General features: G+C 39.7%; 1 protein-coding gene across 1 annotated transcript in view; it reads left to right on the top strand.

Annotated features, from left to right (window-relative positions):
• Positions 1 to 25,109, top strand: part of ADGRB3 (adhesion G protein-coupled receptor B3) — a 792,587-nt gene that overhangs the window by 337,365 nt on the left and 430,113 nt on the right. The window contains exons 7-8 of the mRNA XM_024133055.1: positions 6,544 to 6,645; positions 6,998 to 7,104. Of these exons, the coding sequence (XP_023988823.1) occupies positions 6,544 to 6,645; positions 6,998 to 7,104 (209 nt within the window). The remainder of the gene's footprint in view (positions 1 to 6,543; positions 6,646 to 6,997; positions 7,105 to 25,109) is intronic.

The raw sequence follows: 25,109 nt of genomic DNA on the forward strand, positions 1-25,109 counted from the left end.
TTCTAATTTACAAAGTGCACGCAGGTAGCATTAAACAGAAAAAAATAAAACCAAAAAAACATTAACGCAAATCTCTATCTCCAGCTTTTGCTTCTCTCCTGCGCTTTCGTGCCATACACCAGCCAGCTTTTTGATACCAGGATGCGCTCAGATAGCTCACACTCAGAACTGTTTACGGCATCTTCTCTCCCAAGCCATATCCTCCCCGTGTGCTGTCACTCAGGGTAGAGCACACCAGACTCCCTCCCTGGATACCTGAGTTTCATCTTTACTCCCTCCCTCGTCCTCACCTCCTGCACCTGCCCTGGAGCTGAGCCCATCCCTCCTCCTAAACACATTTGGAATCCACCCACTTCCTGCAGCCACTTCCTGTGATTCCACAGCCCTTCTTCCCCAGTTACACCCTTTGGATTGTCACAGGCCTCCTTGACGTCAGTCTCACTCGCCTGCAACCCACTCTCCAAACTGCAGGGACAGCATTCCAAACATGACATCTATTTCCCACTCCCTTAAGTTCACACCTCTAGTTTACGTCGTCATCCTCACCCCCTCCTCCTCCTGCAGTGGCCCACCTCTGTCCAGCCTCAGCTCTCCCAGGGGAGATGTTCCCAATGCCTTGGCTGGGCCAGGCTCTCCTTGCCCCGGGTCTTGCCACGTGTGGTTCCTGAGGCACAGTTGCCCATCCTTGTTGGTTGACTCCTCCTTGCCCTTCACATCTCAACCTGGACATCCTTCTGGAAATACTCTGCTGGCCTGCTTGCCCCTAAAGTACCCCTAGGGCAACCGGGACTCCTCTGATCATAGTGGGAGCCTGACGGCACTGTAACGTCTCTACTTCTGTGGCCCTCGAGATCTTGGAGTTGAGAGGCTCTGTCTATTCCTTTTTTGTGCAGTTACTTCCCAAGGAGACTGGGACATGATAGATGCCCAAGTATTTGTAGAATGAATGAGTTCCATTCCTGCCACTGAGAAGACCCCAGGAAGTTTCTCACCCCTGGGGACTTCATAAACCTAAGATGGAAGAAAATAAATTGTCATTTTAATATCTAGGCTGTTTTGCTTTGGATATGAGCAGAAATAGACCTATTTTCTGAACTAAATTTTTTTTAAGATTTAATCTTCAAAGATGCCAAATCACCTTTGATGAAATATTTAAAGCAGCTGCGGGATTTGACATTCCTTCTAAAAAGCTGAAAATCCTGAACCGATTTGCAACTTTGAATCTCTGATTCTTCTGTCTTCTTCCCTTCTTATCATTTGTGTACTGAGTTTCTATCTACAAGAAGCACGACGAATCCAAAGTTTCATGCATTTACAGAGGAGAAAACAAAGTTTGCTGACTTCTCTAGGTTGAAAACAATTACTGTGATTTTTTTTTTTTTTTTTTGGGTCTGGTTAAAGTACCTCACATTGATTGTCACCAGGTAAATGGGAACTAATACTTACTTGAGTGGTGTGGTTGGAAAAATAACTGTTGAATCAGCTTCTTCCTTGACCAGTTAGGATGTATGCAGTTCATATCAGGGGCTTCTGAACAGGGTCTCCTGGACCCTTACCAAGTCAGGCACAGTCCTACAAGGTCAACTTTTGTAAATATCCAGTACCATGGAAACCCATTTTGGCTAATTTTTAGGAAACCTATGGTAGCTAACTTCTCTGTCTTATTGCTCTTAAATGAAAATGACTACCTACTGCTGGCCTATTTCACACACACACACACACACACACACACACACACACACACACACAGAGTCCTCAGTACTCTGCAAAATCCTCCTCATTTGCTGTCATCTTAAGCACTGGAGGACTGGAAAAATAGATCTTCTGAACGTATTTGGTAGTTTTTGGTTAAAAGTACATGTGTGTCTATAGCTCCCACTATCATTTACCAGGACCTATGAGTGCTATGTGCCGTTAAGAATGAAACAAAAGAGAAAAAGCCCCGTCTTCATGGCGCTCACATACTAGCAGGAGGCTAATACTACTACTAATGATAAATAAGGGAGGACACCGTGTGGCAGTGCACGGTGAGGGGTGTCTTGGAGAACAGCCGGGCAGACAAAGGGCTGGGGTGAGAAGGCGGGATTCCAGAAGAGCTTGAGGGCAGCGGACAGGAGCCACGAGGAGGTTTAGGGAGGGAAGGGGGAGGCGTGTCCTGGGCAGAAAGAACAGGCTGTGGGGTGAGGGTCCCCCTGGAGTTGGAGAAGCCCCCGGGAGGCAGTGAGGGTGGACAGGGGGAGGTGAGGAAGGGGCCAGATTGAGGGGCCTTGTAGCTGACATTCCTTTCACGGCTCAGCCTTGTACTTAACATGGAGAGAAGAACCCTCCCCCACGTGGTATACCTTTAAAACACAGTGGAGCGGTCACCCATATCCTGCCTTGATTTTGAACCTCATCAGTTCCAGGTGTGGGCCCGGTAAACAGCTCACCCTGTTGGCTCACCCGTGCCATCTAGTGGTGAACGCTTGCAATTACCAGATTTTCTGACCCGAAGGTCGGCGGGGGCAGGGTGTTCTTGTGGGAATAACAATACGTGCCCAAGGTGGGAGGGGGGGTGATGAATTTGCAGACTGGGATAGCCATGGATACACTAATATGTATAAAATGGATAACTAATATTCCAGAAGAGCTTGAGGGCAGCGGACAGGAGCCACGAGGAGGTTTAGGGAGGGAAGGGGGAGGCGTGTCCTGGGCAGAAAGAACAGGCTGTGGGGTGAGGGTCCCCCTGGAGTTGGAGAAGCCCCCGGGAGGCAGTGAGGGTGGACAGGGGGAGGTGAGGAAGGGGCCAGATTGAGGGGCCTTGTAGCTGACATTCCTTTCACGGCTCAGCCTTGTACTTAACATGGAGAGAAGAACCCTCCCCCACGTGGTATACCTTTAAAACACAGTGGAGCGGTCACCCATATCCTGCCTTGATTTTGAACCTCATCAGTTCCAGGTGTGGGCCCGGTAAACAGCTCACCCTGTTGGCTCACCCGTGCCATCTAGTGGTGAACGCTTGCAATTACCAGATTTTCTGACCCGAAGGTCGGCGGGGGCAGGGTGTTCTTGTGGGAATAACAATACGTGCCCAAGGTGGGAGGGGGGGTGATGAATTTGCAGACTGGGATAGCCATGGATACACTAATATGTATAAAATGGATAACTAATAAGAACCTGCTGTATAAAAAAATAAATAAAATTCAAAAATTCAAAAAAAAGAGAAAAGAATTAAAAAAAACCCCACAAAAACAGATGAATGGATAAAGAAAAAAAAAAAAAAAAACCAAAACAATACGTGTGGAAAGCTTTCTGAAAACATACAGGGAAATGAAGACCTCCGGGTGCAAATTGCTCCTTCATTGGCTTATGTCAAGCCTGAATCAGAAAAAAAAACCCTGAAAGCTATAGCCACAAGTTTTACGAAATGTACTTCAACATCCGTGGAACTGAAGACATTGTTTGAAAACAGAAAAAAAGTACAAGTGAAGTGAAAGATTACAAAGGAAGAGTTAATGAGGAAAACCATGAGCAGAAGTTGGATAGAGATAAATAAAAAGAATACTCAAGTGTCATAGTAATGTCAGGTTAATTAATTAATTAATTCTATAGAATTATATCGAATTAATTAATTTTATAGAATTCAACTGTGGAATAAACTACGCATGAGGCATTTTGTGAGTTTTAACATGTATTATAAGTTTCCTTTTCATATTCTGTAGTAGTTTTGGTTGACATTTACAGAAACACGTTTGCTTGCCACATTTCAAGTACTCGATAGCCACATTGACTAGACGCCACCGTATTGGACCGTGAAATTCCCACTTCCGTCACGGCAGAAAGGTCTACTGGATGGGCTAGTCTATTATATTGTTTCCTCAGTAAAACTGATGTACTCAGCAAACATGTTCTGAACACCTACTATGTGCTAGACAGCTTAGCGGTTCCTTACAGCAGATTAAAGAGAAATAAAGTAAAACATAACTAGTCTTCTAAAGGGCAAAACTTAGGAACTGACGAGGTTCACACTGTAACCAGATATTTTCCATCCATTATGAGAAGAGATTATAATACTTGTATATTCAATGACAGGTACTGAGGAAGGCCCCCCAGAGAATACACCATTTAAGATGTGTTTTAAAGATATACAGGAATATTACCCAAAACAAGCAAACAAACAGAAAAACAAGGAGGGGAGAGAGTATTTTAAGTAGAGGATATAGCTTTTGCAAAGTTAGGGAAGTGTAAATTGGTATGGGGTATCTGGAGGATGACAGTTCTGTGTGGCTGGTCCATGGGACAATGTGAATCATAATTGGAGAGCGAGGTTAGGGCTTGCTGGAAGGACCCTTTCATCACAGCGAGCACAATCCTCTTTATCCTGTCAGATAACTGGAGAACCATGGAAAATTTTATGCAGCAAGTTATGGGATTGCTCCTCATTTTAGAGATTAATTTTTTGATGTGGCATAAAAGAAGGAAGTTGCTGGAGAATTGTAGCATTTTACACCGTGCATCCCACATGTAATTAAAATATATATATATTTGGTTTTTTTGTTGTTGTTGTTGTTTGTTTTTTGCGGCACACGGGCCTCTCACCGTTGTGACCTCTCCCGTTGCGGAGCACAGGCTCCGGACGCGCAGGCTCAGCGGCCATGGCTCACGGGCCCAGCCGCTCCGCGGCACGTGGGATCTTCCCGGACCGGGGCACGAACCCGTGTCCCCCGCATCGGCAGGCGGACTCTCAACCACTGCGCCACCAGGGAAGCCCCAAAAATATATATTTGGAATCCGAAAAAAAATATCAATTCACCTCTTTGTGCCTGCCTGTCTTCCCTTTTGATAAATGGGGCTAATAGTGTCTGACTTATAAAGTTGTTGGGGAAAATTAAATGAGCCCATTCATGTAAGACTGTTAATAAGGGCTCAATGCTATTACTGTTATTAAAGGTTTGAAATTATCTAAGGAAAGCATTTAACATAAGGAAAATGTAAGGGGTGGATGATTCTGCAAAGGATGCAGGGAATGAGATAGGGAGAAAGAATGGTCCAAGTGCTTGGTGGAGGCCTGAGAGAGAAGAGCTTTCTAAGACCCTAAAGAAAGGATTTCCAAGGAGGAGGGGGAAGTCAATATAAAAAAATACTGCAGGGAAGGTTCAGTGAGTGATGACCGAGGTGAGCGTGTTGGGTTTGGCCAGTAGGAGATCACTGGTGGGTGAGGAGGGGACATTTATGAAGACGGGCCTGGTGAAGGTAGCAAAGACGGAGTGCAGGAGTCAGGGTTCTAGAATCCAGTTCTGCTGATACCCCCACCAGCTCCATTGCCTTGGACGAGCCTCTTCTTTGGGGGCCCTGGTGCCCCCATCTGTAAAGAAGAAGGAAGTGGATTAGGTGATCTTCAGTCCCACTCTCAGTTCTGAATGCCCACGAGTTTCAACCACTCATCTTATTTCAGGTAATTATAAAGTGAATATTATTTCAAGATGGCAATGTCTCAAGCTGCATTCTTCACCTACTAACAACTGTAATGGGTCCTAATGAGGTCATACATTCTGAAGTAGAATTAGTATCAGTAGAATTAGATTAGCATGGGTTAAATAGTATACTGTCCCCAAAGGAAGAAATTGCTCCCTGGACATCACACTTCTGTATATATTAGATACTTGTTATTTTGTAGGTCCTTGTTTACTTACTAAAGGTATTCCTATAGCCATATAGTCATTCATGTATACACTCAACTTTGAACAACTTCTGTGTGCAAGACACACCTTTAAGTGCAAGATACAGAGATGAGAGGACCCAACTTATCCCAGGCAGGTTGTGAGGACAAATATCAGAACATATAAATGGCAATTCTGTGTGAAAGCACAGCAGGAGTTCTATCTGGAGAAAGGACGAATGTGTTCTTTCAGGTTTAATGCAACATAGACAGACCTTCTTCTTTCACGAATTCTTTGGCTTTCCATGAACATATTTCTGGTGTGCATCTGTTATTCTCGAAATTCCCTTTAACTTTCTCACCTCAGTAATCAAATGGAGCTTTTGAAAAGCATAAGGCTAAAAGATAAAATCTGTTAATTTTTATATAATGTAGTATGATTGGCATCATACTTATATGAAGAAATGAAAAGTTATGTATTTTTGCCCTTTATTTACTCGTATCACCTACAGTTAATAATTCTGATATGGCTTTCAGTTTATTAGAAATCACTTTATTGTGTGACATCCCCAAACTTTATGAATACAGGTGAATACTGGAAAGATTGTTATGTATATGCTTGAATATAATGTTCAATTTATAGGCAAATCCAAATGACCTTTTTAAAAAGCCTGCACAGTAAGCACTTTCCAAAGAAAGTACATTTCTGTGAGGATTTTGTAGATAATGAAATGAAAGCTAGTGGTGTTTTGTTTCTGAAGACATCTCTGACATTTCAGTAAACAATACACTTTTAAGAAATGAAAACTCTCTGCAGTCACAGAGGTGCGTTTCAGGGTTGCTGATTGCCAACATTTTAAAAATAAACACCACCGGCATTCAAGTCCCTCTGTTCTAAATTGCAGCACCTTATGAAATATGCCCAGAGGATTACCTGATGTCGATGGTGTGGAAAAGGACTCCAGCAGGAGACTTGGCCTTCAATCAGTGCCCACTGAATGCCACAGGTAATGTAGGATGACCCTCCAAAGTTGACCACCCACCAAGAGCAGCATGCTGTGTTCCTCACCATGATTTGTCCTATATCCAAAAATAAATCTGTCCAATAAGCAGTTAGTAAAACAATTTTAGTAAAGGGCTTCCTAAGTGGAGCCAACGAAGAGACCTGGAAAATCTTGATGATGCAGTGGTTTCTCAGTGTGACTAATATGCATTGTAAAAATAATCAAAGTAACAATTTCACATGCATGCTTGTTAAAAGCGAGAAAATGTACAAACCCAGGTTTTCAGCCCGCCTCCCAGTTCTGTGTCACCGCCCAGCCTCCCTGTCGTAAAGCTCTCTGTTTTTGTGACTTGCAGGCACCGCTAGCAGACGCTGCTCGCTCAATCTTCACGGAGTGGCCTTCTGGGAACAACCGAGCTTTGCAAGATGCATATCAAATGAGTACAGACACTTGCAGCATTCAGTAGGTGCAAAAGCCAGCTTTAGTACTTGCTCTGTTTATTTTTTGCTAATGATCGCTGTGTGAGAATTTAATCTTCTGCTATACAATCAAATCAGTAAAATCTCTGAAAAAAAAAAAATGCCTGAAGGAAAAAAGGCTGTGCTAGAAAGCTAATTTTTATAAGTCAGTGCTAAACAGTTTTGTTCCTAAGGTTTGGGTTTTTATGGATCCTGCTTGGATCCTGCTATTTAAATGAATGGATTCCTTGTCCAATGAGGGAAAGGCGTGAATAAAAATCTGCTACTCAGGCTTATCTATAAGAATTAAACTGTGTATTATGATTGACACAAATCTGTGTTACATAGTACATAAGACTTATTTCAAAATACCGTACATTTTAAAATTAAATTCTTTAGTACTTTAGTAGGTGGGAAATGATAAAGCTGTGTCATGTAGGTATCAAATTTCTCACCGAATTTTGACATTAAGACACCAAAAAAAAAAAAAAAAGACAGGGTTATCGTATCAGAGAAAATTAGCTGCTTGCAAAAGATTATATGGGACAAATTTCCCAAAATAGCCCCTCTTCTCCCACACATCATTGAATTATTCACAGAGTATGCTGTAGGTATATTTCGAGCACAGTTAAGTGTCACTTGGTATTTTACGAGTGCAAGTCACGTCATTTTCGGAGACTGTTGTCATTCATCCTGACAGTCGAGAGAGCTTCCTGCGTGAACAAACATCGCGGGGCTCAGAACAAAATATGGGCCGGAGCCGCTGGAGAGCCCAACGTTGGCAGGGGTGCTGTTCAGTTAAGAGCCTTGAAGTTTTGTTGTGCTTATGTTTTGTTTCCATCTTCTTACAGTTGCTCACAAATAAGCCTGATTCTTAAAAAAAATTCTAAGAACATCTTTGCTTGTGGATGGAGAAGTAGCTTGTACAATAAGAGCGCTTCTTAGTGAAGTAAATGTATTTGATTATCAGAAAAACAAAAAGCACATTTTAAAAACATCTGAAAACCAAATGCTGTCTAATATGCTTACTTACCAAATCAGTAATTAAACTGACGATTATTTGGCTACACAGACCCTTATTTCTATTATTGTGTGTATGTACATTCATATATATACATACATGTTATTGTATATATATACATAAATACTGATTACACACAAATACATATGTTTAATAATATATATTTATGTGCATATCAGTATTTGGTGATATTTGGCTTCACTGAGCCTTATTTCTGTCAAAATTGAAATATTTCAGAAGTATATATATATATATATATAAAATCAAGACTTTCTTATGAATTTAATTTTTAATGAATTTTATTTTCCCCTAATTTTAGACATTCGACTCTGTTTACTTAATCTTAATAATATCCATATTTAGTTCTTGTTTATTCATGGTAATAAATATGAGAATAATTGCATGGATTAAGTAAACCATAGGTCAATTCTTACAAATTTGTTAAGAATGAATAATATCACTTGTTGGCAGAAAACTTTTCCTTCCTAAATTCAGCGTTTGGCACAGTAGTATTTAAATGAGTCTGCATTCTGTGAATGCAGGGCATCTGATAAAGGAGAGAGACAGAAACACTCAGTGGAACAGGAGAGATGGTCTCGGATTGTGAGCTGCAGAGAAATCACGCAGTCAGTGATTGGACAGCCGATGTGTCCGTGCCCGTGCTGACTTTTAGACAGAAATCAAGTGCGTGATTTTGTAGAATAAGGAGCAGCCTCAGGGCATTCATCTTCCACAGAGGACCAAGCACTCAGCTGGGCACTTTCACAAATTAACTTCAGTCCCCACCACAACCTGCAAGTGGGCATCCCTGCCCCAGGCTGAAGCTCTGCTGGGGAGCAGTCCAGTTCCCTGAGGCACGGGTGAAATTTGCATCCCAGGTACAACTGTTCCAAAACTTAACCTCCTTTCTGGAGGCCTTACTCCCTGCTGAGCCTTTGATTTGAAATCCTCTGCCCTAGATTCTGGCGCTGGGGGCACCTTCTTCTGGTTGTGTGTCCTTCGGAAAAGTCATGTGATCTCACTCAAGTCTTGGCTTGCTATTTGCAGCTGAAATCGGTAGCCTCATCTTAGCACCTCTGGAGGTTTTGAGGAAAAGTAGATGAGATACTGTATGTGAGATGATTGCAAAGCAAAGAGCTTTGTAACTCTGAGGTAGTAATATCTACAGGTAAAGAAAATGGGTTGTGTTAAAAATTATCTCCGTAAGAGTAAAATTTTAGAACTCAACAAGTTATTAACTTGAACTCTTCATGTGGAAAAATACAGATAGATATAGATGAATGGATAGATAGGTAGGTAGGCAGGTGGATAATTGAGTGGATGGATGGATGGATGGATGGATGGATAGGATTGATGTCCCATGTATTTTTTTTTAAATCGTGTGAGTTTTTTAAAAATAAATTTGTTTATTTATTTATTTATTTTGGCTGTGTTGGGTCTTCGTTGTTGGGTCTTCATTGCTGCACGTGGGCTTTTCTCTAGTGGCGGTGAGCGGGGGTTACTCTTCATTGAGGTGTGTGGGCTTCTCCTTGTGGTGGCTTCTCGTTGTGGAGCACGGGCTCTAGGGCCCGCGGGCTTCAATAGCTGTGGCACGTGGGCTCAGGAGTTGTGGCTCATCGGCTCTAGAGCACAGGCTCAGTAGTTGTGGAGCATGGGCTTAGTTGCTCCACGGCATCTTCCCGGACCAGGGCTCGAACTCGTGTCCCCTGCCTTGGCAGGCAGATTCTTAACCACTGCGCCACCAGGGAAGTCCCAGATGTCACATGTATTTTTGCTCATGAATTCTGTTTATATACACATATAGAAATGTATACATACTTATACATCCATACATACATGCCTCTAGTACTTGCCTAGGGACCATGGTCTTCTCTTTTACAAGTTCAGGGAAGTATAGGACCAACGTATGCCTTAAAGAATGGTTACCTAGTACATCGAGCTCATCATGTGTACTCTGAAAAGTCAGCTGGAGGTGGAAATAAAATCCCCTTCCTCACATGCTTGTACTCTTGTGGCTTCACATACTTTGCCTGAGTAGCAAAGCTAGGTAGTGCTTACGATGTAGAACAGTTCTGTCTCCCACAAATTCTTAAATTACCTTGAAGACTCTGCCTGTTCTCTAGTAGAGTTTGTCATTTCACAATTTAATATTCTATTTTCCTTGGGGGATTTCATTTCTTGCCACTCTATATTCATAAAACTCATTTATGTACATACCCACATAGATTACAATATTTTATATGCCCATTTTATAAAATATATGAAGACTAAGTTTGAAATGACATTTTATCATCAACAAACATTAGTTGAGTGTGTCCTATGAACTCTCATACTTATAAACCAATTGAGATAGACAGAAAGGTGTCATTAATGAGTTTAATATATAAAATCACTAATCTGTTATATTGAACATTTATTGAATTCCTTGAGGCCAGAAACCATTTCTTTTAATCTTCATTTCTCTAGTGCCCAACACAATGCTAAGTATATTCTAGATATTCCATAGATGCTTGTGTAAAGAATGACTCTGCCACTTTTCTTATCAGGAGGGGGATGCTGGCAGCTGGAGAGTTCTAAGAAGGTGATGTACCAGACTTAATGTTCGTGAATTTTAACCACATGAAATGAATAAGTATTATCCCTCACATGCAATTTTCCTAACCCAAAAATATCTAGAAATGTGGAGTGATTTATGACATTACTTCATGAACTTACTTGGCCATTGCAGAAGAATTTCAGTAAGCTAAAATTCATGAAGTCTCTTGGAAACTTTGTAAGATACAAAATTAAACACTATGATCTAACTGCTGTTTATTAAAAAAAAAGTCACAAACAAATGCACACAGTTTAAAAAAGTGAGGCTAGAGGAATAAACTGCTTAATGTAGTGGGATTCTTGGAGATTTCATGTGTTTTTTCCATATGTTAATATTTCATTTCATATTCTGGAATATTTTTTGAATTTTGTACCAAGCAAGGTAGAAATAATTTCTGAACCTATTGAGAAATAGGCACAGTTCAGGCACATTAAGAATAGTGTCTCTTTTACTTATAAAAATATTTGGAGAAAATGGGTGAATATTGTGGACCAAGGGGGCCAGTCCCACCCCTCCCCAAATTAAGCAAACAGACCGCCTTGTCTCTGGTGCACCTGGACAATCAGGGTACCTCTTTCTCTCTTCCCCCCAACCCTGTCCTCTCTCTCACTCATTCTCTCCCTCTCCCTCTCCCTCTCTCTCTCTCTCTCTCTTTTATTCACATACAAATACATGCCTACACACACACACACACACACCTGAAGTGACAGATGACATAGAACTAGCAGAATGGATGACCTCTGCAGGTAGACAGTTCTAGAACAAGGTCACAGATATTCCCCTAGCAGAAATCGCTCCACATGGAAATTTGAAGAATTGGTAGAAATGTGTCCTTTGAGGTCACTGTCCTTTATAACCTCTGTTTCTATTTTTCAAGACGTCATTTAACAAATGAATAGATACAGAAGTTGGAGCAATGATCTGTCTAGTCATGGCAAGGTTGATTTTGTGGGAAGGGATGTCAAGGAGCTTGAATTGTGGTTTAAGGACTTGTTTCTCCAGTTTTCCTCTACTTTTATGAGTGTTAATTAGAGAGAGAGGGAGAACGATAGAGAGAGATGAGGTGGAAGGTTAGGGTGAGTGAGAGGGAGACAGAGAGAGAGAGAGGCTGGGGTGGAGAATGTACTTGCTGCTTCTTGCAGGGCCCAGCAGGAGGGCAGGTGACACAGGATTGGAGGTACACCAAAGAGTGAGTGAATCACTCAGTTTATTACACACAATTAGCACTCAACACAGAGTTGTGAAAATAGAAGAGGGAGTAACAAACCCCTCCTGGAAAAGTCCAGGAAGGAGGCAGTGATCTCTGGTCTGGCAACAGGTCTTGGACAAGCATGAGTGGGGAGTTGCCGTCCCCTCCAACGGGAACGGCTCTCAGCTGCGTGGCGTCGGGTCCTCCAGGGAAGAGTCTTCACGTCACTCAGCTTAGTGGTCTCTTTTTAAGGAGTAACAGTTACCCCAGGAAAGGGGGTCTTGACTTTACTCATTCTCCCTCTGTTCCAGTGAAGTACATCGCCCGTCAATGTTCTTGTCTAAAGTAACACTCTTAGTTTATCTCTCCAAAACACTCATAGCCCTACAGGGGATGTTTCAAAACAACTAGCGTGGAAGTTCATACTGGCCACTGTGACTCATTTTGAGCTATTCATCGTGTCTTAAGGTAGCCTGAATCCTGTAAGTTTCCCACTAGTTGAGTAGGAATCATAATACCAAAGAAGTCACATCATAGCATATGCTTTATATTAACCCATATTCCCTACCTTCCAGGTGAATTTTGCTCCATTGCAACAAAACTTCTCACACATCACACTTTGTTGGCCACCACCTAGTTGCACAAATGCCAAACACATTGCCTAAAAGAGGCTAATACATTTGATGACTGCAGCTTATTTAGAGGAAAGGAAGAAAACAATGGCCACCATAGTTTTGTTTACACCGAATATATTTTGAGCCAGAAAAGTGGACAAGTCTTACTGTTTTTTTAATGAGCAATTGCAACACAAAGAACCGAGTGCTGTGGTCCAGCCAACCAGGGGAAGTAGCAGATGATTTTAATTTTTGAATATTCATCACTTAAGTAAAGGTAAGTGAGCCTGAGACAAGAAAAGTTATTTGTTCTGCCAGTTTTTTGCAGTATAATGTCAGTGTTTATTAGGAGAGAGAGAGGGAACAGTAGAACGTTAGAACACAGCAAGTGATAGGGAAGTCGGGAAGAAGTAGATTTTTAATCCTGGCTGAACATAATAACCATGTGGGAGTTCTTTAAAAAATACCGATTTGAGAAGTTCACCCAAGGCCAGTTAAGTGGAGATGTTACTAGCTTATAGTGCGCATTCAATAAATGTGAACTATTATTGTTATTAATTACCACATTAATTTGGCATTCATATACCTGTATTTCTACTTACTTGGCCCTCTCATGAAAGAATGTGGACATCCTCCTTTTAAGTACTCAAGGCACAGCGCATGGCTGCCTTCTTATTTCTGTTGCCAAGTTTCACGTTTGTCAGAGTCCTCATTCCCAGAGCTCAAATAATTATGGCAGAATCCAACAATGCCAAGGAAACGTTGAAAAACATTATTTCCTTTAAAATGGACAGAAGGCTCTTAATTTATTCATGGCCACATGTTAAGGTTTTGGCGTCTGAGTTCAACTTCACAATCCCGAAGTTTTCAACGTGAGGTCCTAAATAAAATGATGAGCTTACTGAGTGTTCATATAGCTCACATTTATTGAATGCTATCTACCCTGAAGGAGCTGATTGAAAAAAAAAATTGGAAGGAAGATGTTAATTAAATCTTGATATTTTAAGCAATTCATATGTCAAAGTTTACAATGTATTTCAAGGACAAGATAGAGAACATTTTAGACTTTATATTCCATATGGTGTCTGTTCTAAATACTCAACTCTGGTGTTGTAACACAAGAGGAACTATAGACAATTAGTGAACATGGCTGTGTTCCCATTAAACTTTTACAAAAACAGGCAATGGGCTGAATTTGGCCCACGGGCTGTAGTTCACTAACTCCTGGTCTATAATATACATTTTATTTTAAGTTGGTTTCTTTTTTTTTTTTTTAACATTTCAACCCTATTAGAATTCTCCATCAGAGAATGGACACATTTTATTTTGTTCTTCTCTTCTGTTTTCTTTAACATTTTAACCAGTCATTTAAAATTTCTTTTCAGCAAAATCTAAGATGGATAATCTGTGAAGGGCTTGTTTTGTTTTCTTTCATCAGTCACAGCATCTGACATAGGTAGTAAATTTTTTAAAATAAATTTATTTATTTATTTTTGGCTGCGTTGGGTCTTCGTTGCTGCGCGCGGGCTTTCTCTAGTTGCGGCGAGTGGGGGCTACTGTTCGTTGTGGTGCGCAGGCTTTTCATTGCAGTGGCTTCTCTTGTTGTGGAGCATGGGCTCTAGGCGTGTGGGCTGCAGTAGTGGTGGCACACAGGCTCAGTAGTTGTGGCTCGCGGGCTCTAGAGCACAGGCTCAGTAGTTGTGGTGCACGGGCTTAGCTGCTCCGTGGCATGTGGGATCTTCCCGGACCAGGGCTTGAACCCGTGACTGCTGCACTGGCAGGTGGATTCTTAACCATTGAGCCACCAGGGAAGCCCTAGTAATTTTTAATTAAATCTCAGTCATTGTGTAAAACAAATGTAGAATTTTGGGACAGTGTTGATATCCACCAAAAAGCATTCCCACTTTTTCAGACATAATAAGGAGCAGGAAGTTTAAAGCAGCCAAGGATTCATCTGGGTCAAGATGTTTTGCAGTTTTCGTCAAACTACCACATCCCCTTAATCTCCCTTTCTCCACTGTGTGTCTTATACGCTTTGGATAGAGAGCTCATGTGTGCCCATCCTATCAGCCCTGAGAAACTGTAGAAGATTCAGCTCTGCCCTTCAAAGTGTCCAGGCTTTCTGCCCAGGCAACTACAAATACATCAGATGTCTTGAGTGGGAGACAGCTGGTTACTTAAAGCTGGACTCCTCCCTCACTAGGCGTTTGTTTCTAAATGCCTACTTACAAGGATGGAGAAAACTGCACTCTGCTTTTTAAAAGTGTTTATCCTAACTCTTCAGCTTCCTACACATTCCAAAAATCCAGCAAATGTCTCGTGGAGAAAAATCCCAGTAAGATATTTAGGGACCCTACAATTTCCATTATAGTTCTTCAGCCCTGAGCAACCAAAGAACATTAGTTTCTCTTTCTACTCTAGAAGTCCTCTGCCTTGGCCACACCTTCCCCTCACTTTTTGCCAAAATTTAGCAAACATTCCTAAGAGGAAAAAAAAACAGCTGGCTGAAATTGTTTGCCTACCTCAGAAAGGATCTCTTCTTTCTGGAAACTTAGTTCATCTCATCCATAGCTCGCTAAAGCTCTGCGAGCTTGAAGCATATAATTTCGTAATTTATATGTTTTTTTCTAGTTGTAGTGGCAAATACATTGGCCTTACAGGAATTACTATACTTTACTAAACTGATAAATTTTCACTGTATTATAAAATATAAAAAAAAATCTTTAGGCACATGTGATAGTGTTTCCCAGGAAATTTTAAGGGAGTCTATTACAAAACTGTATAATGAAATACTTCTAAAATTATACTTTATTTCCTCTTTTTTAAAAATGTACAACATATTACTGATTATATCTATAAATCCCAGAAGATTTTTAAGCTTCTCCCTTATTATGGATTATTGTGATTTGGTGAAGAAATGTTAGAATTAGTTTTAAGCATTGAAATCCACTGACTTGATACTTATTCATGGGATGATGTAATGGAATATACTTGTACAGATAATTATGTTTAGGCTAATGCCAAAGGAAAATATTATAAAGCAAAGTGTACTCTATTATTTAATCATTCATCCATCCATTCAACTACTCATTAGTTATTCTACAAATATCTGCTGGGCTTTAACTAGGTGCAGCACAGTGTAAGGACCCAAGGATGCAACTTGAATATGACACACACAACAAATACAAAGTAAAGTAGACGGGAAAAGAGACAAAATAATTCCAAACTGTGATATGTTGGAGGAGCTTGACAAAGTGCCAACATAGGGAATAAAGTTTGGGGACTACTTTACATAAGAAAGTCAGTGAGATATCGAAGGGGAAATGACATTATAAGAGTGACCTGAAAGATGAGATAGATGTAGACATGCAAAGCGTGGAGAGAATGAGTTTTTCAGGGCATGAGTGTACATTCTACTGGGGAGAATAGCTTGTGGGAAAACCATGAGGTGTTTAAGGAAGTGAAACTCGATCCAGTGGTCAGAGGTATTGAGCAAGAAGAGAGTGTCATGAGATGAAGTTGGAGAACTAGGTAGGGAAAAATTTATTCTGTGCCTTAAAGACCTTTGCTAAGAGTTTGGATTTTATTCTAAGGGGAATGGGAAGCCATTGGCAGTAAGGAGTGATATGATTCAATATAATGAAAGAGGGTCAGAGGGCCGTTCTGTAGGGAATAGACTGTAGGGGGCAGGATGGGAAGCTGTGGAGCTCACTGCAGAATCCAGAGGAGAGATGATGGAACCCTTTATTAAGGTTGAGCGAGAACATGCGGCTGACGTGATATCATTTTCTGAAATGAGGAGGCAAGACGATGAAGATTAACTTGAGGCAGGTGGCTTAGGGGTTGCCAAAGGTTGCATGGTATGAAAGTGTGACATAAAGAACTTAGAGTAGAACTAGCCAGTGTAGATGTGATTTGTCTCCAGGAAAGTTGAGCTACTTGGATGCAGGTGCAGAGAATGCATTTGGTAGAGCCAAGATGTTTTCTGAAGACCAAAAGTAGAAGCAGCACCTGGGAGCCTGTTAGAAATATAGAACCTGTCCCAGACCTGCACTTTGAAAAGTTACATTTGTGATTCATATACACATTACAATTTAAGAAGTACTGTGGTAGAGTTTATCTAAGGTTGAAGTTTTGCTGAATGAATGCAAAGAATTTAAATGAGTGCTGGCCAGCTCCGTACCATTGAAAGGCATAGTATGTTAAATGATACCTAGTTTCTCTCTCCTAGCGAATGGGAGGATCGTGCTTCTTCACCCCTTGAAGTTCCATCCAATTGGTTGTGTATGGAAGTGACCTTTCTTATTTCAGGCTTGGGAATGTCCTTGCCAGTGCGAAATCCTTCATCCTCTGTCATCCCAGGCCCCTCAGTGACTAGCATGAACAGAGCCTCCCTGACGACCTGGGTTGCATATGTAAAGTGAGTGAGAAATACATCTTTTGTTTTTAGGTACTGAGATTTGGGAGTTGTTTGTTATCACAGCATAACCTATCCCATTCTGACTGATGCAGTATCTCTAGAACTAGGAAACCAAGTAAGAGAAACAGAATTGAAAAAGCCTCAGAGAAGGAGGGTTACTTACTGCTCTGTCTCCCATTGGGCAGGTGCCTGAAAGTTTGGGTCCCGATCTGGAACCACCATACTACTTTGAGCTCATGCATACTCTCTAGTGCTGTCCCCTGGGTCAGAATATTAATAATCTTTCTAGATTTGTTTGGTGTTAAGAAAATAAATTCCACCTAGCTATGGCCTATGCTCGGGAATTGTACTTTTAAATTTTGACTAGAAATTAAAGCTATTCCTAGTTTTTTGCAGGGAGGTACGTTTACTGTGCTCTCATTCTTACTTTGGAACTTTCCAGGTTTTACAAGGAAATATGCACAGTGTATACCTGGCTCAGTTTTCTTCATGACTCAGTTTATTCTCATAACAGTACCTTGCAATCCTCAAATTCATGGCATCCTCTCTCTCACTTCAGGAATTCCTGGGGCAAGAAATTGTGATACTCAATGCGCCTATGGCTAAATGCTTTTCATCCTGGGTTCTGGGCAATAATATATAATTTATGCAGGGGAATATTTAACTAAATCTCCCTATCACATTGTCTCTAGAGAAGAATTGTCTTTTCATATTTGAAGTTCTAGCCCTAAGATGAATGTATGTTTTTTTTTTTAATATCAAATATAGGGAAAATTGAGAAGTATTCATGTACTAGAACAAAAGATATACCTTCTTTTTCATACAGAATGATCTCTGTCTTTCCTGGAGACACCAGATAAACCTGTAAATAATTTAAAACCATCATTTAGTGAGTGACTTTTGTGTTAGAAAATGATAGTTATTAACTAAAGCAAAAGATGTATATTTAGATCATTGCTTTATGAAAAGAAGTTTCTTGTATAATTATCTTTTAATTGAAGCCACTTAGAGCTGTGAGAACCTTTAATATACCTTACAGATGGACTGTAGGAGTTGAAGCTGAAAATAATATATGAATATATGATGTTTAAAGTGTGTCATTTGCACAGAGTGACTACGATGAACCTTTTTTTAGGATTCACAATAGAGACAACTGTGGCTGGCAGTCCAAAGCATAAAGTGAAAAAAATAAGGTTATTTCAGAAACGCACCTAGTTTTTAAACCATGACCCTAACCATATCTCTCTATATAAAGAGCAAGGAGGCTTCATCCAGAAGTATAAAAAGCACTATTTTTAGACTTTTTTTTTTTTCTTTTGCCTTTCACTGTTGATCTTGTCAACAGTATTAAATGTGAATGACACAGAAACTTTTAAAGCTTGTCCTTTGGAGAAAAAAATGCTCACAGAGTACAGCAATGTGAGCAGATATAATCACTGACAATTATAATTTTACAGGAAATATTAAAATTATAAATCTTTCTGAACTACTTCAGTGACTAAAATAAGAGAATTCCAAAAATAAAGCCCAAGGGAAACAGAAACCTTGATGTATCCATGGGGGCTTTTCTCTCCACTTGAATAAAACTACCTACAAAAGCTTTTATAGATATTGGTAAATGGCTTTAGGAACATTTCTGCATTGCATTAAAAAATACTGACCACTACTCAAATAATTGACAGCATCTCAACAGCCTGGAAAGTTGCTCTTCAAGCCTCTTGATTTTTATATTCTTTCTACATATGAAAAAGATGTAGTGTCTCTTTAAAACAAACGTGGTTGAGGATGACTTCTAAATATTTAAACGTTTTGATAGTTTCTAACAACAGTGCTGTATAAAACCTAGTTAAGTGTGTGGTGTTAAGAGCATGGACTCTGGAATCCAACTGCCTGAGCTCAAATCTTGGTACAATTTAGGAGCTAGGCAATCCTGGAGAACTCATGTCACCACACTGTGTCTCTACATCTTCAACTGTTAAATGTGGATAATTATGGCACCTCCAATGGTCGTTTTAAAACTCAGGTGAGATAATTCATGTAAAACATGGTCCCATGCTTGCCATAAAATAGGCATTTAATAAATGCTATATTTTGTTGTAATTGTCATTATTTTTTAAAAGGTAGAAATTCTGTAACTATAACTGTAGAAATTTAAAATTTCTGAAATCATTTGCCTATTTATATTAATTGGATATCATTTAAAAGGCAATTCTGTCAGAAAATGAAAATGTTCTCTAATTACTACATACTTCTTTGTTTTGAATAATTGTGGACAGCTATGTTTTTACTTTGTTGACTTTTGAGGCTTCTAGTTACAGAAGGAAAAAGAAAATTCTTCTGTGGTTTCAGTTTAATTTAACAAGCACTTTGAGAAGATACCTCTGTGTGTCAGACAATGTGCTGGAAATTACAGGGTAAACAAATTGAAAAAAGAAACTACAGGCCCTTTAGGAGTTTATGGTCTAATAGAATGGATAAGATAAGAACACAAACACTCTAATAATATAAGATAGAGCAAGATTACTTATATGAGGTTTGAAAGTAGAGATCATATAATGATTGCAGTTATCTGAAAAGAATTCAGGAAGGAGAAAAGAAAACAATTTAACTAAAGGATCTGGGGAAAGCATTTAAAGTTATAGAAGTGCATAAGTCAGGGAGTAAGAGTAGGATCCATGAGCTTTCTTTGGGAAATGGTGAGTAGTTCATTCTGGTTGGTATTAGGGACCTACAGCAGGAGAGGAACAGCAGGATGGACCAAGCTAGTACTTCACAGATCATACTGAGGTTCTGCATAAGCTACAGCAAGAATATATTTTCAAATAGTATGTTATAGCTGAGCTCAAAAGAAAGACAGAGAAATACTTAGATAGCAGAAATGAGGGGGAAAAAGTGAAAGCGAGAGTGATAGGGGAAAGCTGATGCTTCAGCAGCCTGGGAGAGTTTCAGATTATATGTGAGTCCTAGGTACTGGAGACTGAGATTCTAAAGCTGTCTTCGAGCCCTTTCCACACAAGTCATGATACTATACCTAGCTCCCTGCAAAAGCTGGCACTATCTTGATTGCTCTGGCTTCATGGGCAAGAAAACTCTGTAGGTTAGGATATGTCTAAGAAATTTAAATTTATACAAGGTTTTGGGAGGAAGAGGAAAGAAATGACCTTTCAGAAACTGAAACTCTTAGCTGAACCATAAACAGAAAGAATTATAATGGAAATTAACGTAAAATGATCCAGTATCATTGAACTGCCTGAGGCCCTCAGCCTCAGAGAAACACACTCAAAGCTAGTCTTTAAGAACTCTTTCACAAAACAACAACATGGGGGTGCCAAAGGATAAACACACCTTAATATGAGTTGGCAATAATTACAGATATCATGAGGGAGAATTGTCAAATGCAAGAATCAAGAAAATTAGCAGTGCAAGAAGTAGAAATATTAGAAAATATGAAAGAAATTGTAACATATTTGTTTAAAATAATTTGAGCGATAAAAGAAAGAACAGAAAGCACAGTTAAGCAATGAAAGACTGTGAAAAAGGTGAACTAGAACTTCTATAAGTGGAAAATATTATCATTGAAATTAATGAACAGAATAAAGAGACAATTAGACACAATTGAAGAAAGAATTAGTGATCAGAAGTTAGGTTTGGAAAAAGATCTCTCAGAAGCCAGAATAGATAAACAAATGAAAATCATAAAGGAGAACTTAGAAAATGAAGAGTAAAAAGAGAAAATTTAGTATACAGTTAATAGAAATGTATATAATATAATGGAAATGTATTCCAGAAAGAGACTACATAGAGATTGCAGGAGAAGCAACATTCTATGAGTTACTGCTTAAGAATTTTCCAGAGTGAAGACAGATAATATATTCAGATTAAAAAGAATCATGAATAAATACATGAAAATCCACATAAACTTAATCCTCATTGTACTAAAAACACAAAGAAAAACACTAAGGCTACCACAAAGAAAAGACTGGTAATTTACAGAATATCAGCTGTCTACTTTGCAACAATAGAGGCACTAAGTCATATTATGAAAATGCAATGGGAAAAATAAACACTCCCATGAAAAAGATCAGCTGAAAGTGAGCATAACTTTAAAAAAAGTAAGTCAAAGATTGAAGGAGTTACCATTCACAGAACCTTACTAAAACAACTCCTGAAAGGTTAGGAGAAAGGAAACTATGCTCGGAAAGAAGAAGAGAATGTAAGAAGCAATGGTTGAAAAGCAATAGTGAATAAATAGATTGGATTAAAATTATTACCACTGGCCAAGCTGAGGTGTTGGCAGAGCCACTTCTTACTAGGCACTCTGATCTGAAGTGCAGGGTGCAAGGCCTCTGCATGAAGCACCCTGTGAACAAGTGAAACTAAATGAAGCACAAAGGAAAAGAAAAAAAAAAGCAAGCTGCAAACCCTCTGAAAAAAATGCCTCTGTACCTCTAGCTCTTGCAGAGGTTGGCATCATCAGTGGAGTCTACTATTGCAGGGGGACCTTCAAGATGGCAGAGGAGTAAGATGTGGAGATCACCTTCCTCCCCACAAATACATCAAAAATACATCTACATGTGTAGCAACTCCTACAGAACACCTACTGAAGGCTGGCAGAAGACCTCAGACTTCTCAAAAGGTGAGAAAATCCCCACGTACCTGGCCATGTCACTGACAGGGTCTTGTTGCTCTGGCCTGGTGTCAGGCATGAGCCTCTGAGGTGGGAGAGCTGAGTTCAGGACACTGGACCATGAGAGAACTCCCGGCTCCACGTAATATCAGTCGGCGAAAGCTCTCCCAGAGATCTCCATCTCAATGCTAAGACCCAGCTCCACCCAATGGCTAGCAAGCTTTAGTGCTGGACTCCCTATGCCAAACAACTAGAAAGACAGGAACACAACCCCACCCATTAGCAGAGAGGCTGCCTAAAATCATACTAAGTTCACAGACACCACAAATCACACCACCAGACACAACACTGCCCACAATAAAGACAAGATCCAGCCTCATCCACCAGAACACAGGCATGAGTCCCCTCCACCAGGAAGCCTACACAAACCACTGAACCAACCTTACCCACTGGGGGCAGACAACAAAAACAATGGAAACTATGAACCTGCAGCCTGCAAAAAAGAGACCCCAAACACAGTAAGTTAAACAAAATGAGAAGACAGGAAAATATGCAGCAGATGAAGGAGCAAGGTAAAAACCCACTAGACCAAACAAATGAAGAGGAAATAGGCAGTCCACCTGAAAAACAATTCAGAGTAATGATAGTAAACATGATCCAAAATCTTGGAAACAGAATGGAGAAAATACAAGAAACATTTAACAAGAACCTAGAAGAACTAAAGGGCAGTAACACAATAATAGTAGGGGACTTTAACAGCCCACTTACACCAATGGACAGATCATCAAAACAGAAAATAAATAAGGAAGCACAAGCTTTAAATGTCACAATAGACCGGATACATTTAATTGATTTAATTGATAGAACATTACACCCGAAAGTGGAAGAATACACTTTCTTCTCAAGTGCTCATGGAACATTCTCCAGGAGAGATCATATCTTGGGTCACAAATCAAGCCTTGGTAAGTTCAAGGAAATTGAAATTCTGTCAAGTATCTTTTCCAACCACAACGTTATGAGACTAGATATCAATTACAGGAAAAATACTGTAAAAAGTACAAACACATGGAGGCTAAACAATACACTACTAAATAACCAAGAGTTCACTGAAGAAATCAAAGAGGAAATAAAAAAATACCTAGAAATAAATGAAAATGAAAACACGATGATCCAAAACCTATGAGATGCAGCAAAAACAGTTCTAAGAGGGAAGTTTATAGCCATACAATCCTATCTCAAGAAATAAGAAACATCTCAAATGAACAACCTAACATTACACCTAAAGCAATTAGAGAAAGAAGAACAAAAAAAAAAAAAACCCACATTAGCAGAAGGAAAGAAATCATAAATATCAGATAAGAAATAAATGAAAAATAAATGAAGGAATCGTTTGCAAAGATCAATGCCAAAACCTATGAGATGCAGCAAAAACAGTTCTAAGAGGGAAGTTTATAGCCATACAATCCTATCTCAAGAAATAAGAAACATCTCAAATGAACAACCTAACATTACACCTAAAGCAATTAGAGAAAGAAGAACAAAAAAAAAAAAAACCCACATTAGCAGAAGGAAAGAAATCATAAATATCAGATAAGAAATAAATGAAAAATAAATGAAGGAATCGTTTGCAAAGATCAATGCAACTAAAAGCTGGTTCTTTGAGAAGATAAACAAAATTGATAAGCCATTAGCCAGACTCATCAAGAAAAAAAGGGAGAAAACTCAAATCAATAGAATTAGAAATGAAAAAGGTAACAACTGACACTGCAGATATACACAGGATCATGAGAGATTACTACAAGCAACTATATGCCAATAAAATGGACAACCGGGAAGAAATGGACAAATTCTAAGAAAAGCACAGCCTTCCAAGACTGACCCAGGAAGAAATAGAAAAAATAAACAGACCAATCACAAGCACTGAAATTGAAACTGTGATTAAAAATCTTCCAACAGGGGCTTCCCTGGTGGCGCAGTGGTTGAGAGTCTGCCTGCCGATGCAGGGGACACGGGTTTGTGCCCTGTTCTGGGAGGATCCCACATGCCATGGAGCAACTGGGCCTGTGAGCCATGGCTGCTGAGCCTGTGCATCCAGACCCTGTGCCTCGCAACGGGAGAGGCCACAACAGTGAGAGGCCCTCGTACTGCAAAAAAAAAAAAAAAAATCTTCCAACAAACAGAAGCCCAGGACCAGATGGCTTCACAGGTGAATTCTATCAAACATTTAGAGAAGAGATAACACCTACCCTTCTCAAACTCTTCTAAAATATAGCAGAGGGAGGAACACTCCCAAACTCATTCTACGAGGCCACCATCACCCTGATACCAAAACCAGACAAAGATATCACAAAAAAAGAAAACTACAGGCCAATATCACTGATGAACATGGATGCAAAAATCCTCAACAAAATACTAACAAACAGAATCCAACAGCACATGAAAAGGATCATACAACGTGATCAAGTGTGGTTTATCCCAGGAATGCAAGGATTTTTCAATGTACGCAAATCAATCAATGTGATAAACCATATTAACAAATTGAAGGATAAAAACCATATGATCATCTCAATAGATGCAGAAAAAGCTTCTGACAGGATTCAATACCCAATTATGATAAAAACTCTCCAGAAAGTGAGCATAGAGAGAACCTACCTCAACATAATAAAGGCCATATCTGACAACCCCACAGCCAATATCGTTCTCAATGGTGAAAAACTGAAACAATTCCCTCTAACATCAGGAACAAGAAAACGTTGCCCATTCTCTTCACTATTATTCAACATAGTTTTGGAAGTTTTAGCCAAAGCAATCAGAGAAGAAAAAGAAATAACAGGAAGCCAAATTGGAAAAGAAGAAGTAAAGTTGTCACTGTTTGCAGATGACATGATACTATACATAGAGAATCCTAAAGATGCTACCAGAAAACTACTATAGATAATCAATGAATTTTGTAAAGTAGCAGGATACAAAATTAATGCACAGAAATCTTTTGCCTTCCTGTACAATAAAGATGAAAAATCTGAAAGAGAAATTAAGGAAACACTCCCATTTACCACTGCAACAAAAAAAGTAAAATACCTAGGAATAAACCTACGTAAGGAGACTAAAGACCTGTATGCAGAAAACTATCAGACACTGATGAAAGAAATTTAAAATGGTACAAACAGATGGAGAGATATACCATGTTCTTGGATTGGAAGAATCAACCTTGTGAAAATGACTAAACTGCCCAAAGCAATCTACAGATTCAATGCAATCCCTATCAAACTAGCAATGGCATTTTTCACAGAAGTAGAACAAAAAATTTCACAATTTGTATGGAAACACATAAGATCCCGAATAGCCAAAGCAATCTTGATAAAGAAAAATGGAGCTGGAGGAATCAGGCTCCCTGACTTCATACTATACTACAAAGCTACAGTAATCAAGACAGTATGGTACTGGCACAGAAACAGAAATATAGATAAATGGAACAGGTTAGAAAGCCCAGAGATAAACCTACATACATATGGTCACCTTATCTTTGACAAAGGAGGCAAGAA

The sequence above is a fragment of the Physeter macrocephalus genome, chromosome 10, assembly GCF_002837175.3.
Source record: "Physeter macrocephalus isolate SW-GA chromosome 10, ASM283717v5, whole genome shotgun sequence".
In the NCBI taxonomy this organism is placed as follows: Eukaryota; Metazoa; Chordata; class Mammalia; order Artiodactyla; family Physeteridae; genus Physeter; species Physeter macrocephalus.